The sequence below is a fragment of the Lampris incognitus genome, chromosome 16 (assembly GCF_029633865.1).
Source record: "Lampris incognitus isolate fLamInc1 chromosome 16, fLamInc1.hap2, whole genome shotgun sequence".
Taxonomy (NCBI): Eukaryota; Metazoa; Chordata; class Actinopteri; order Lampriformes; family Lampridae; genus Lampris; species Lampris incognitus.
The window spans coordinates 35,665,851-35,681,187 of record NC_079226.1 but is presented as its reverse complement, the minus strand read 5'-3'; the positions used below and the strand labels follow the sequence as shown (position 1 = coordinate 35,681,187).

The window sequence follows — 15,337 nt, the reverse complement described above, 5'->3', positions numbered from 1 at the left end:
ATAATGTGTCCCTTACGGCACTGATGACAGCGATGATGTCGGTGATTTGTGATCATTCACATACTGCAGCAGTCCCACACACAGCCCGGGGTATTTATCTAGTCTGTGCGGGGTTATTTCTCAGCACGGAGGAACAATTACGACAGCAGAAAAACAGTCTGATGAGTGAGCGGCGGCACCAATTCCATCATGGGACAAAACAAGGCGGACTAGAAGCTCGTGACGGGCTTGAAAAAGCATCCGTCTTGGGGTGTTGAAACAGGACCCACGTTCGGCCCCAATCCTTCTGTTCACGTTCCTGTCATTCTCTGCTGTCTCTTTTACATAGCAAACAGGAACCCACCTAAAACATGTCCATCTCATCATGCCACATGGTACAAACCAGTCTTAAAATCAGACTGATCTTAAAAAATAGAAGGAAATCTAAGGGCGTCCGGGTAGCATAGCGGTCTATTCCGTGGCCTACCAACTTGGGGATCGCCGGTTCGGATCCCCGTGTTACCTCCGGCTTGGTCGGGCGTCCCTACAGACACAATTGGCCCTGTCTGCGGGTGGGAAGCCAGACGTGGGTATGTGTCCTGGTCACTGCACAAGCGCCTCCTCTGGTCGGTTGGGGCGACTGTTCAGGGGAGGGGGTGATCCTCCCACGCGCTACATCCCCCTGGTGAAACTCCTTATGGTCAGGTGAAAAGAAGCTGCTGCAGACTCCACATGTATCGGAGGAGGCATGTGGTAGTCTGCAGCCCTCCCCGGATCGGCAAAGGGGTGGAGCAGCGACCTGGACGGGTCGGAAGAGTGGGGTAATTGACCGAGTGCAATTGGGGAGAAAAAGGGGGGAAATTTAAAGAAAAAAAAGGAACTCTTGTCAGTTGGAAGAGTCACATGCTCACAATGCAAACTTGTTTTGAATATTTTCCAAGATTTAACTTACCTCGATACCAGCGCAGTGATCTGCATAAATCCGGATCTCGTAACAACTTGTGGAAAATACCGGAAACACCACAACAGGTTGTGTCTCCCCCCTCCTGACAGCTGCTCGTCAAAACAGAGGAGAAGAAGAAAACTAGTCAGGGTAAGATTTACTTTAGAGATGGCGAAAAAGATGATCTCCATCCTTCTCTTTAGGATTAGGGATCCGGATTTGGCATTTGTGGAGAGTTGTCATTAGAGCGAAATCACAAATCAACACGGCCATTTTCCACTCCGGCGGCTTCGTTTGAAAAATCCCATGTCGACGCTGTACAATACATCCACTTACATCCGGGGCAGTGGGGGGGGGGTAATAATATAAAAAGTGATCGTCATTTCAAGCGCCCTAATCACTTTTAATCAGTTGCTCAATGAGTAGAAACTGCAGTTGTAAATCCCCAAGCGGCCGGGTCGGAACCGGCTCTGAGCAGTTCTCCGGCTGACGGTTCTGTGATTGGCGGCGCTGGGTATTTTTGCCATGTGAGATTAACAGCCGTCAGTCAATGTTGTCCTGCTGGGCAGATCAGGGTTGTACATGATTAATGTGCAGGCTGCCTCTTTCCGACTTCTGAAGCGTCTGCAGAGGTTACGGTTAAGCTCACGTGCTGTCTCGCGAGAGGGAAACTGGCCCTGCTACACCTGCCAGCCACGACAACAAAAACACACGCCTGCAAACATTAGCCTGAGACAAAACCGCCGAGCAAAGTAGCCGCAAAGCCATTCACACTGTTAAAACATACAAAGATTGGGGGTGTCCGGGTGGCGTGGCGGTCTATCCCGTTGCCCACCAACACGGGGATCGGCGGTTCGAATCCCCGCGTTACCTCCCACTTGGTTGGGCCTCCCGACAGACACAATTGGCCGTGTCTGCGGGTGGGAAACCGGATGTGGGTGTGTGTCCTGGATGCTGCACTAGCGCCTCCTCTGGTCGGTCGGGGCGCCTGGTCGGGGCGCCTGCTCAAGGGGGAGGGGGAACAGAGTGATCCTTTTTGTGTGGTTAGTGCGGTCGCCTCACAGCAAAAAGGTCCTGGGTTCGAGCCTCGGGGTAGTCCAACCTTGGGGGTCATCCCGGGTCGTCCTCTGTGTGGAGTTTGCATGTTCTCCCCGTGTCTGCGTGGGTTTCCTCCAGGGGCTCCGGCTTCCTCCAACAGTCCAAAGATGTGTAGGTCAGGTGACTCGGCCGTACTAAACTGTCCCTAGGTATGAATGTGTGTGTGTGTGTGTGTGTGTGTGTGTGTGTGTGGGCCCTGTGATAGTCTGTCAGCCTGTCCAGGATGTCTCCCTACCTGCCGCCCAATGACTGCTGGGATAGGCTCCAGCATCCCGGCGACCCCGGCTGGGATGAGTGGCTCGGATAATGGATGGATGGATAATCACACGAAGGGAAACTCCTAAAGCCAGACCACAATCAAGGTCGTGCAAAGCAGCCGTAACAAATGCACTACACGTGGTGAAAGTGTTTACAGATGTTGCAAACATGATGAAGAGGCGTAGTACAGATGAGTCCTGCCCTGCACACGGCCGATTGTTAAGAAGTTTTTTTTCTAGAGAGCAAAGTTCTCGGACATGAGTTTGAGACTGGAGGAGGCTTCAAGAAATCATACGAAAATGTTGTTTGGTGAACAAAAAAACAACAATATTTTGATGCTATATTTCACACCTTGCTGTGGATAAAACATGTGGCGCCAGGCGTGGGTGCAAGTCCATGAACACTGGGATGGCATCCGGCGCTTTACCTGTGTGCCCCCGTCCGTAGGGTTAGTGGTTGTGTCAGGAAGGGCATCCGACGTCAAATTTGGCCAGACCAGTATGCGGATTGACAAGACCACACCGGATCAGTTGAGGCTTCATACGGGATTGGCTGAGGCTCTGGTTAACAACAGCCGCCATTGGTACTGTGCCCTCACAGAGTACCGATGAAAAAGGTACAATCCGCTGTGGCGACCCCTGAAAAACAGGACACAAGCTGAAAGAAGAAGAAGAAGAAGCTGTTGTAAAACACAAAACAACACAAAACCCATAAAGGTACGGGTCTTGAGATGTAAATGAACAGAGGATTGAGTCTGAATTGTTCCAGAACGTTTGGAGGAACAGTTGTTGCCTTCTATTTTTTTTAGAGCCGTGCATGAATCACAGGTGCCGCCTCCTGTCTGACGTCATCATTTTAGAAGAAGGCAAAAACATCTTATTCAGTAATCCATGGTGAGATGAAGGGCGTCATTGTTTTGTCTGACCGGTCACGGTTGTTTTTTTGGAAGATGTTAATTTAGAAACCGTCCTCTCCATAAATGAGACGACTGTCCTGAGCTGTTTACTGTAAGGTCCTCAGGGGACGGGGGGGGGGGGAGACAACCCTCAGACTGACTGGCCTCGTTTCCCCGACTGCTCCCTCACCCCCCCGAGCAACTGGCTCGGCTCAGTCAATCGGCGAATATATATCTGAGATAATAGGGACGAACACGTTTCTAATGGGGGACCGGCGATTCGTGGACCAGCGGTGTGCATCACAATGTCCTCCGGACGCAGGCCAGCCGCCGCGCTGTTTCTGGGAGGAAGTGTGCAGCACTATCTGGCAATGAGAGTCTGGATGCGAGCCAGTCAGTGTTCAAACAAATCAGCCCCGAGAGAGAGGGAGAGAGACAGAGAGAGAGGGAGAGAGAGAGGGAGAGATATATATATAGAGAGAGTGACAGAGAGAGGGAGAGAGATTTTTGATTTTAAAAAAGTACATTTATTCAGAATACATTACAGTCCGACAGAGAGAGAGAGAGAGCGAGGGAGAGCGAGAGCGAGGGAGAGAGAGAGAGAGGGAGAGAGACAGAGAGAGAGGGAGAAAGACAGAGAGAGAGAGAGAGAGATATATATATAGAGAGAGTGACAGAGAGAGAGGGAGAGAGACAGAGAGAGAGGGAGAGAGACAGAGAGAGAGAGAGAGTGACAGAGAGAGAGGGAGAGAGACAGAGAGAGAGGGAGAGAGACAGAGAGAGAGGGAGAGAGACAGAGAGAGAGGGAGGGAGACAGAGAGGGAGAGAGAGAGATTTTTGATTTTAAAAAAGTACATTTATTCAGAATACATTACAGTCCGACAGAGAGAGAGAGAGAGAGAGAGAGAGAGAGAGAGAGAGAGAGAGAGAGAGAGAGAGAGCGAGAGAGCGAGAGAGAGAGAGAGAGAGAGAGAGAGAGAGAGAGAGAGAGAGAGAGAGAGAGAGAGAATCTGATCATAGTAAACAGAGGATACATGCATTAATTTTGAAAAGCCTCTCCTCTCCTATGGTGATTGTGCTGTTTTTACAAACTGGCAACAGCATTATCCTACAAAGCCTCCTTCCTCCTCCTCCTCCTCCTCCTTTGGCGCTTGTGTCGTTTGACGAGGCGAAGGCGAACCCAGCGTTATTCTTCGCCTAGGGCCCCTGGTCGCGGGGCCCCGCTTGCTGAGACAGGACTTCGGATAGCCTTTGATGACTTTGTAATTGCGCGTAATTTGGGTCCCTGCCGCCGAACTAATGAGGTGGACAGAGGGAGGAATCGAGCCGGGGTGTGGGTGGGGGGGGGGCAGTTGTTTGTTTGCAGACAAGAAGGGGGATGGAGGAGGAAGAGGAGCAGGGGCGAACAATGGGAGGATGAAAATAAAAAAAAGACGCGACCATGCTCAGGTTTTGAAAACAGTCCGTTCCTCATCAGAGCGACAATAACCGCGTCGCCGTGCGCGAGGTGCTGCCGCGCACTTCCTCCCGCGCTGCCGCGCACTTCCTCCCGTGATGCGAAGCTGAGGGACACAACGAGCGAAGCTCATTTGCTTCTCTGGCTACCTTCCGTCCTTCCGTCAAACTGATAGAATGTTTAAGCAGGAGTCAGGGCAACCTTGCTGCAATGGGGAGGGGGTTGGTGTTGGTGGTGGTGGTGTGTGTGGGGGGGGGGATGCACCAAATTTGTGTGTGTGTGTACGTTTTCTACAGCTGAAGCCCTTCCGAGGATGTTCTCTATGCCATGGCTTCGGGGAAACTTATGAAGTCAGCAGACCCCCCCACCCCCACCCCCCACCCCCTCCGGGAGCAACTTAAAAGTCAAAGCAATGCACGGTGCGGGCGTTTTCACAGCCACATCCAAACATTTACAAAGGGAACTGTCACAACAGCTTTCCGCCGAAGATATCAATTGGCACTTCATCTCGGCTCCATGGCGGGGCGGCGAGCAGCTGGAGTGTCACTCACTCCCCGACTCTCTCATCCGTCACCCTGCTGGCAGCTCGCTCCGCAGTGCTGAGTGCTAACTGTGCACTCTGTGTGAGGTGGCCCACTTCTCCACCTGCCCCGACCGCCGCTGATGACCCACCGCCGCGTTTGTGGCGGGTAGATAATATACATAGTTTCTGCAGAGCCCAATCTGTCATGCTCGCCATTAAGTCGGCACGCGCAACACAACACAACACAACACAACACATCTCCCCTAATCAGTCAACCCCGGTCTCACCAATTTGCGTACAAATAACACGATATCACACTTTGCGTGCAGATGATACGCCACCAGCGAGGCTCAGGCCGCCCAGTTCACCAGCAGCGCGGGCATCCACAACCAGGGGTCGGGTTAGGAACCCTGACGTCTGATGACGATTTCGCCTCTGGGGGCAACGGCCAATATTTCGGGACTTCCCGTGTAGCTGCTGGCTTCCGTTTCCTATGAAGACTTCCTCTTCCGTGCGTCCGTCATTCTTTGCAGTCGGATTAGCAACGTGAGACGCGAGAATGGCCTTGGGAGTCGAGAGACGACGTCTACGACCGGACCGTTTCTCGGGTAGTCGACGCGAGTCGAACACTTCTCCGCACGACACACAAACGTCGATACTTTCTGTACGCGTTTTAGGGTCCAGACGACATTTGGGCAAAGGCGTTCCGCCTCTTTGGCTCCAACACGGACTGTGACCAACATGCAACCAAAGCGCGTTCCTGTAGAAAGCACCGCCTACTCGAACGTGATCGGTCAATCGGTCTTCCGGACGTGGGCCGTTTCCAAGGGCAACGCGACGCCGGGCGCCATCTTCCAGGGATCAGCAGCATTATGACATCACGACCGAAAGACCGATACTACTCGAACTAAAACAGAAACGGAAACCAGAACGCTTGCACTCCCAAAATCTCGCCCAGTGCCTATGGATACTATAGCCATCCATCCATTATCCCAACCGCTTATCCTGCTCTCAGGGTTGCGGGGATGCTGGAGCCTATCCCAGCAGTCATTGGGCGGCAGGCAGGGAGACACCCTGGACAGGCCGCCAGGGCATCACACAGGGCCCACACACACACACACAGGGACAATTTAGTACGGCCGATTCACCTGACCTACAGGTCTTTGGACTGTGGGAGGAAACCGGAGCACCCGGAGGAAACCCACGCAGACACGGGGAGGACATGCGAACTCCACACGGAGGACAACTGGGGACAACCACCAAGGTTGGACTACCCCGGCGCTCGGACCCAGGGACCATCTTGCTGTGAGGCGACTGCGCTAACCACTGCGCCACCCATTCTATATCTAAATATACATATATATAATCTGTTAGAGATTAGGTTAGGGGTACGGGGGGGGGGGGGGGGTCCACCGAATCCATCAACATCCACGCCTTTAGCTGCTGTTTACTGTTGCGGTTCCATTCCGCCGGCGAGTCCCACGGCTCGCTCATCGATTGTCCCCGAGCTGTTATGCGAGGGCAAACTTTTCCTTATCTGTAAGGGCCGAGTTCAATTTGCTACGATCCTTAGAGAAATCAATGTTTGTGTGCTACACCCAGATACTCCACTGAAGCCTTTTAAATCCCATTACTAATAACTAGTGGCTCATTTGTGAGGCCCCCCCCCCCTTGCTGGCAACAGACAGAATAATGGTGTGATTTTTGTGTCTAAGCACCCACATCCATCATGCGGCATAAGCTGGATATATTAATTGATGAATCTCTCCCTCATATCTTCATTTGAGCATATTTTAATTGAAGTGACTTTCATGCAAAAGTAATTGCTGCCGAGTTACCCATTAACTGAATGAAAATGAATGTTTCTAGAATATTAATTCATCATACGATCATAAGTAATTCTGGCTCTGGTAAATGCGAGTGCTACCAGTGGTGAAATGGAGTTCCTATGGAGTGTACGAAACCGTGTAAATTCACAAGGCTGTGAATTATACATGGCACGGAATGCACATCGTACTTATTTCAGTCATGCTGGGCAAGTTTTACTGCGGCGCAAAGTTATAAAGCTCTCGATAGCCTACTTTTGTCACCTATTTAAGTATTCATTATTATCATTTACATCATAGCAGTACAGACAACTGATTAAATATAAAGCCCAGCTGGTGCACGGGGTATTAGCAGATGTTTGGGTATTTTTTTGTACTTTCATATTGCGTTTCTGTTAAATAAGACAATGGGCAATAAGATCAAACTTGCCAGCGCTTCCTTCAAAAAAAAAAAATCACTGGTTTTGCTTTAACTTTTCTGAAGTTAAAGAAGCAAATAGCTTTTTTAAGTTTATTTCTAACCCTTTTTTCATGTCTTTTAGACAGCAAAGATACACAGAAAAGTTAGGGTGCAGCGAGAGGGAGAGGGGGGCATGCAGCTGCAGGAGTTAGGGTGCAGTGAGAGGGAGGGGGGCATGCAGCTGCAGGAGTTAGGGTGCAGTGAGAGGGAGGGGGGCATGCAGCTGCAGGAGTTAGGGTGCAGTGAGAGGGAGGGGGGATATGCAGCTGCAGGAGTTAGGGTGCAGAGAGAGGAAGAGGGGGCATGCAGCTGCAGGAGTTAGGGTGCAGAGAGAGGAAGAGGGGGGCATGCAGCTCCAGGAGTTAGGATACAGTGATAGGGAGAAGGAGGCATGCAACTGCAGGAGTTAGGGTGCAGTGAGAGGGAGGGGTGGATATGCAGCTGCAGGAGTTAGGGTGCAGAGAGAGGAAGAGGGGGGCATGCAGCTCCAGGACTTAGGCTGCAGAGAGGAAGAGGGGAGCATGCAGCTCCAGGAGTTAGGGTGCAGAGAGAGGAAGAGGGGGGCATGCAGCTCCAGGAGTTAGGGTGCAGAGAGAGGAAGAGGGGGGGCATGCAGCTCCAGGAGTTAGGGTGCAGAGAGAGGAAGAGGGGGGCATGCAGCTCCAGGAGTTAGGGTGCAGAGAGAGGAAGAGGGGGGCATGCAGCTCCAGGAGTTAGGGTGCAGAAAGAGGAAGGGGGGAGCATGCAGCTCCAGGAGTTAGGCTGCAGAGAGAGGAAGAGGGCGGCATGCAGCTCCAGGAGTTAGGGTGCAGAGAGAGGAAGAGGGGGGCATGCAGCTCCAGGACTTAGGCTGCAGAGAGAGGAAGAGGGCGGCATGCAGCTGCAGGAGTTAGGGTGCAGAAAGAGGAAGAGGGAGGCATGCAGCTCCAGGACTTAGGCTGCAGAGAGGAAGAGGGGGGCATTCAGCTCCAGGAGTTAGGGTGCAGAGAGAGGAAGAGGGGGGCATGCAGCTCCAGGAGTTAGGGTGCAGAGAGAGGAAGAGGGGGGCATGCAGCTCCAGGAGTTAGGGTGCAGAAAGAGGAAGGGGGGAGCATGCAGCTCCAGGAGTTAGGGAGCAGAGAGGAAGAGGGGGGCATGCAGCTCCAGGAGTTAGGGTGCAGAGAGGAAGAGGGGGGCATGTAGCTGCAGGAGTTAGGGTGCAGAGAGAGGAAGGGGGGGGCATGCAGCTGCAGGATATATACTTTATGTATTCAGGCCTGAACCAAGACAGCACACATGCAACAACAGTTACTGTAATAAAAATGGTTAATGGTGTAGAAACAATTAATGTAATGACTTTGTCCTTTGTAATGTAATAGCTGCCAGATATGATCTCAGCCTTCTGCTCCTCGTGCACTGTAGTTGTGGTTTGAGTTGGCACCCGTGGATCGTGTGACCGGTGCATTTGCTCAGACTGTGGATGGCGAAGGTGTAGAACAGCCTGTGCTTCTGGGAAGGGCAGGGCTTCCACCCGGATCACCGTGTGTGTGTGTGTGTGTGTGTGTGTGTGTGTGTGTGTTTTGGATGCATCGGTTTACTTTGCTGAACAACTTCCACGCTGGAAAACATCTGCTTTCTCATCTGTGCGAACTGCCGTCAGATCACTGAAAGTTTGTGTTGGTGCTTTCATCACCGAGTCTTGGTGCTTAGCTTACTCGGTAATGATTCTCTCCTTGAGTCTTGTGTTGTTGTTGTTGTTTTTTTTTTCTCCCTTTGTCTCCCCATATGTACTTGGGCCAATTACCCCCCTCTTCCGAGCCGTCCCGGTCGCTGCTCCGACCCCCTCTGCCGATCCGGGGAGGGCTGCAGACTACCACATGCCTCCTCTGATACATGTGGAGTCGCCAGCCGCTTCTTTTCACTTGACAGTGAGGAGTTTCACCAGGGGGATGTAGCGTGTGGGAGGATCACACTATTCCCCCCAGTTCCCCCTTCCCCTCTGAACAGACACCCCAACCGACCAGAGGAGGCGCTACTGCGGCAACCAGGACACATACCCACATCTGGCTTCCCACCTGCAGACACAATTGTGTCTGTAGGGACGCCTGACCAAGCTGGAGGTAACACGGAGAGTCGAACCGGCGATCCTCATGTTGGTAGGCAATGGAATAGACGGCTACGCTACCCGGACCCCCCTGTTGTTGTTGTTGTTGTTGTTGTTGTTGTTATTGTAACACCTGTCAATCAGCTTACATGAGAATCCGATTTAGGTCACCCGGAGGAATCCCATGTGGCCTGGTGGCATCCCATTGAATACCGGCAGAGAATAAATAAACAGCTGACTTGCATGCAGGCTTGTGTTTGACGTTTAGACAGAAGGAAGTGGGAGGACTGCCATGGAAGATCACAGCTTTTTACTCCCCCAACTTATCCCTGACCGCCTTTCCTTTACATGCATATGTGGTGTGTGAATTTGAGTTTGAGAGAGAGAGAGAATTACATAGATAGATAGATAGATAGATAGATAGATAGATAGATAGATAGATAGATAGATAGATAGATAGATAGATAGATAGATAGATAGAGACAGAGAGAGAGAGAATTACATAGATAGATAGATAGATAGATAGATAGATAGATAGATAGATAGATAGATAGATAGATAGATAGATAGATAGCTAGATAGATAGATAGATAGATAGATAGATAGATAGATAGATAGATAGATAGATAGATAGATAGAGACAGAGAGAGAGAGAATTACATAGATAGATAGATAGATAGATAGATAGATAGATAGATAGATAGATAGATAGATAGATAGATAGATAGATAGATAGAGACAGAGAGAGAGAGAATTACATAGATAGATAGATAGATAGATAGATAGATAGATAGATAGATAGATAGATAGATAGATAGATAGATAGATAGATAGATAGAGACAGAGAGAGATGTGTTTTTGACTGACAAATCAGTATTACATGGGGCGTCCGGGTACCATAGTAGTCTATTCCGTAGCCTACGAAAACGGGCATCGCCGGTTCGAATCCCCGTATTACCCCCCCTCCCCCCGCTTGGTTGGGCGTCCTACAGACACAGCTGGCTGTGTCTGCGGGTGGGAAGCCGGATGTGGGTATGTGTCCTTGTCGCTGCACTGGCGCCTCCTCTGGTCGGTCGGAGGGAAGGGGGAACTGGGGGGGAATAGCGTGATCCTCCCACGCGCCACGTCCTCCTGGCGAGACTCGTCACTGTCAGGTGAAAAGCAGCTGCTGGCGACTCCACATGCATGTGGTAGTCCGCAGCCCTCCCCGGATCGGCAGAGGGGGTGGAGCAGCCACCGGGACGGCTCGGAAGAGTGGGGTAATTGGCCAAGTACAACTGGGGAGGAAAAGGGGGGGGGGATCAGTATTACATGTTTCGTTATATATGGAGGGTTATTCATTTGGCCGTCCTAAGCCTCTAAAACAGAATCCTGGTCGTCTGAAGCCTTCTTCTGTATCCGTGTCCTGGTACGAGGCATGGGTGGTGTAAAATACGAAAGCTTTTGGGTGTCGCCCATGAAAATATGCGACTTTCACTCGATCTGTTGCGTCTTCCCGGTTTCACTTCAGGGCCTATCAGTAACGACGCAAGTTTGTGACAAATACTCTTTTTCCTCTGTCGTGTCGCAGGGAAGATGTTCGGTACCGCAGACCGAACTGTCCTACGCCACGGCCACGATGACGTCAAGTTTAGGACGTATATATTACATATTTAGTCTTTTTTGTTAACGACAGAAATGACACAGAAACTGTAGATGGACGTGTGCCTGGTTACTCCCTCCTCTTCCATCCCACGTCCAGTGATAATTACACGAGGCTGCACAGGCGCATAACCACATAATCACAACCAATTACATCACAAAGACTCACGGCAACACGCAGCACAAAACAAACGAAACCAAAAAACAGAACAAAAGCTGAAGTAGAGTTGGCGGCCGATGTGAAAATGACTGTAATTTTCCCATCAGCGCCTGAATGAAATCAGCCTGACCGTAGCCACCCGGTCCGCTGGGGAGATTGCGTGTCGCGTGCCTTTGAACTGAGCCTCCACACCGCTTGTGCCTTCCAGGGAACGCCATCTTGGCTTTTGGCAACGGGTCGGATGTGAAGACGGGGGCAAGCCAGCCAGGTACGCCCAGCACGGCGACGGACAACCAGAACCCGCAGCTGGCAACCACCATCCCCGGCGTCCCCATGGAGACGGAGCAGAACATTCTGCGGGCGCACATCCCTACTCAGGTGAGGCCAAGCGGAGGGAGGTGAAGTTTGACCTCCACACGGGGGAGGTGGTAATAGAGGAGGCTGCTGGTAGAACTAGGTCAGAGGATTGCAGCTTGCTTTCCAAACTGCCCACCGCGCCAGACGGGTGAAGTTTTAACACATCAAGACAAACCAGGCAATCCCTGGCCAAGTTTCTTGGCACATACAGAGACGAGCTACGAAGTAATGCAGCAAATACTCCTCAAAAATTAGGGGTTTTACTTTATGGAGCGTGCGCCACCAATCTAGTACTTTACTGCAGGATTTAAAAAAGGCAAGTTTTTGGGCAATAGTGTTCAAAGCTGAAATCTGTGATCTCCCTGATCTGTCCCTGCCTCTGGCGGTGAAAACTACAAAGAAGGTGTAGCAGCCATCATCGCTCGTGTGCCGTCGGCTCAGCAGTAAACAGTTCCTACCTTTGTAAAAACAGCATCCTCGGACTAACAGAGGTAATCTAATATATTAGAAACTACACCAGACTATATGGCAGGGATATGGTCCAGAAAGGTCCGGTGTGGGTGCAGGTCTTCGTTCCAACCAAGGAGTTACACACCTGAGTCTAAAAATCAAGGTCCTTAACAAAGACTGTTGGTTGACTAATAGAATCAGGTGTGCAACTGCTTGGTTGGAACAAAGACCTGCACCCACACCGGACCTTTCTGGACCATGTTGCCTATCCCTGCTATATGGGATCCCTGCTCCAACGGAAGCAACACCACCACATCGTCGTCATGTTTCAGTCGTTTAGGAATGTGTTTGCATCTCACCCATTTATAAATTACAACGGGGGTAAATGGAGCGTCTCCCACCCTGGTAAAGATGTCGGTTAGTGTTATGGAAGTTGACTCCATGGTCTAGATGGATAAAATATTCATTAACGGAGAAGGATTTCAGCTTTAAATCTTAGATCAGACTTCGTTACAGTGACCAAGTTTGCTAACGGGGATAATGGGCCCGCTTGCCACTAATGTCAATCAATCTTTGTGAGTGATCTGCTAGAAGATGGCGGGGCGAGTGAATTAATTCCACAATCTCCAGTTCACCCCCGAGCTCAGTGCTGTTCAAGCTCTCCGGCAGGCGGGGACCGGCCCGCGCGCCTCTCGCTTTGGTTTTGCTGATGCACGGCGGCAGTAATGGGCAGCGATCGGGACACAAAGATAGATGCATGCTGGTTTCAGCCTTCAAGCGGGGAACAAGAGCTTACTGCTCGTTTCTTATCACGACCGGTTCCTTCCTCGCCGAGAAAGATTATAGCCCACCACCGCAAGCTCCGGCGGAACAAAGAGAAGGGGAGAAAGGGACGGGGGGGGGGGTGATAGGGTGGATGAGGAGGAGAGAGAGAGAGCGATATGGTGGATGAGGGGGAGAGAGAGAGAGAGATAGGGTGGATGAGGGCTGTGGGAGAGAGAGCGACAGAGAGAGAGATAAGGGGAGAGAGATATAGGGTGGATGAGGGGGAGAGAGATGGGGTGGATGAGGGGGAGAGAGAGAGAGAGAGAGATAGGGTGGATGAGGGCTGTGGGAGAGAGAGCGACAGAGAGAGAGATAAGGGGAGAGAGATATAGGGTGGATGAGGGGGAGAGAGATGGGGTGGATGAGGGAGAGAGTGGAGAGAAGGAAAGGATAGATAGTGCATAAAGAAAGCAGTCGAAATAGCAGACTGAATGTCTGATGAGGTTTTAATGTGAAGGATGGACAAAGAAGGAAGGGAATAATGTGGAAAGGGAGCTCCCCTGATGGAGGAGTTGACGTTGACTATCTAAAGGTGTTTGCCCTCTGCACCTGCCCAGGGCTTTTCTCAAGTCGTTTAGCCATTATACATACATATAAAATGACCACATGTGTTTTACCACGACTTGCAACTGAGAAGTCATAGACTATGAATGTGGATCCAGACGGGGGTGGATGGGTAGGGGTCTTATTTTTGTTTGAATTTCCCTAACCAAATGAGTTAAGGGGTCACCGTTCGACCAACGTAACCAACCATGTGGTTTTCCTCCTCCAGGTCAATGAGAACGACAGACTGTGGGGCAACGAGGGAGACTCTACCCTTCCCTCGCCGGGCCTGTCGGACCGTAGCGCCGCCGGTGAGCTGGTCCGCCCGCCGCTCACGCCGGGCTCCTTGGCCTGGCTCCTCACAGTGCTCGCCGCCGCCGCCGCCGTCTAAGCAGTAAGAGTGAGGCCGAGGCCCCTCCACAGACCCTACTGGGGGTGAGAGGGGTGGGAGAAGGCGATTTCTACGTGTGACAAGGGTGGGAGGGCTGTGGGAGGCTGGTCGAGTCGGTCCTTCCTGCCACCACCCCACCCCACCCCCAAACACCACCACCCAGCCCCTCCCCAACCCCTCTCCTTCACAAATTGCATTAATCTCTTTTTTTGTGAATCTTGACTCAGAGTGGATGTATCGTACGCCCTGCGCGCTTCAGAAGATGTAGAAGAAGAAAGTGATCGCGCCGTGGGGGACACCAGGAATTACAATGAAACAAAACAAAAACAACTCTCAGTCTACACCCCCATAACACTCCATATATGCCTGGGCTCAAACACACACACAAACACACACGCGCACACACACACACACACACACACACACACACACACACAGGCATCCAAAACAATATCCATCCACGCAAACAGGGAAGAGGGTTTTGAAGGTGTACAGAGAAGAGGAAGAGGAGGGCTGTTTTGTACTGAAGATGCAGTTGCAGTTAAGACTCTCAGAAGAAATGGATTTTTTTCTCTTTGTCTCGGAACATTCCTTAATGTATAAATAAAAAAGAAATACTCAGTGTCAAGACTTTCCTCGGATGAACTACAGAAACGTTTTGCTAGCGTCCAGGCAGTTGTGTGTGTGTGTGTGTGTGTGTGTGTGTGTGTGTGTGTGTGTGTGTGTGTGTCCACATGAGGCACTCTGCTCATTCAGCTTTACTCGTCATTCCAACGTCACTTTCTTTCTTATTTTTAGTTATCAAAATAGAGGAAACTTTGGTGCCAGCTCATACTTCTAAATGCTTGATGGAAGCACACATCTTTGCAAGTCAAACCACGCTAAGATATTTTTATTATTGTATATTGTTGTTGTATTTTAAGTTGTACATGTACACTTGGAGAGTTTATTTCCATAAATTGCAATATATTCATTTTAGGGAGTAAATAAAAGAATTTAAATCAATTTCATCATCCATTTTCTCTCAGAGATACAGAACAAAGACATTTCGTCAACCGAGGACCCAAGCTGATTATTTATGAAGTACTGTAACTTGTTTCTATTTTGTGCTGTCAGTCAGTGTAAGCTGTATACGTGGGTGGCACTTCCTTCAGCTGATGGTTTGTTTATTGTTTTGTTTTTTTAATTTGGAGCGAGGGGGGGGCTCATCAGGCATTGGAGCGGGGGGGGGGGGGGGGGGCTCACCAGGCATTTAATTTACATTAGCTGCAATTATGAGGGGATGACGGACACTCTGGTTATGGAGTTTAATTAATTCCTCCTGTTAAACGCAGATAAAGAGGTTTGATTCGTACAAGAAGGATGGACATAGGGACATAAATACTGTAAACATGTCTCTCTTTCTTGTACACACACACACACACACACACACTTTTGTGTATGTGGACC

General features: G+C 50.6%; 1 protein-coding gene across 1 annotated transcript in view; it reads left to right on the top strand.

Moving 5' to 3' along the window:
* Positions 1-13,888, top strand: part of gfra4a (GDNF family receptor alpha 4a) — a gene marked incomplete at its 5' end in the record, with an annotated part of 34,597 nt that extends 20,709 nt beyond the window's left edge. The window contains 2 exons of the mRNA XM_056295436.1: positions 11,531-11,700; positions 13,727-13,888. Coding sequence (XP_056151411.1) covers positions 11,531-11,700; positions 13,727-13,888 — 332 coding nt within the window. The remainder of the gene's footprint in view (positions 1-11,530; positions 11,701-13,726) is intronic.
* Between the last annotated feature and the right edge of the window lie 1,449 nt (positions 13,889-15,337).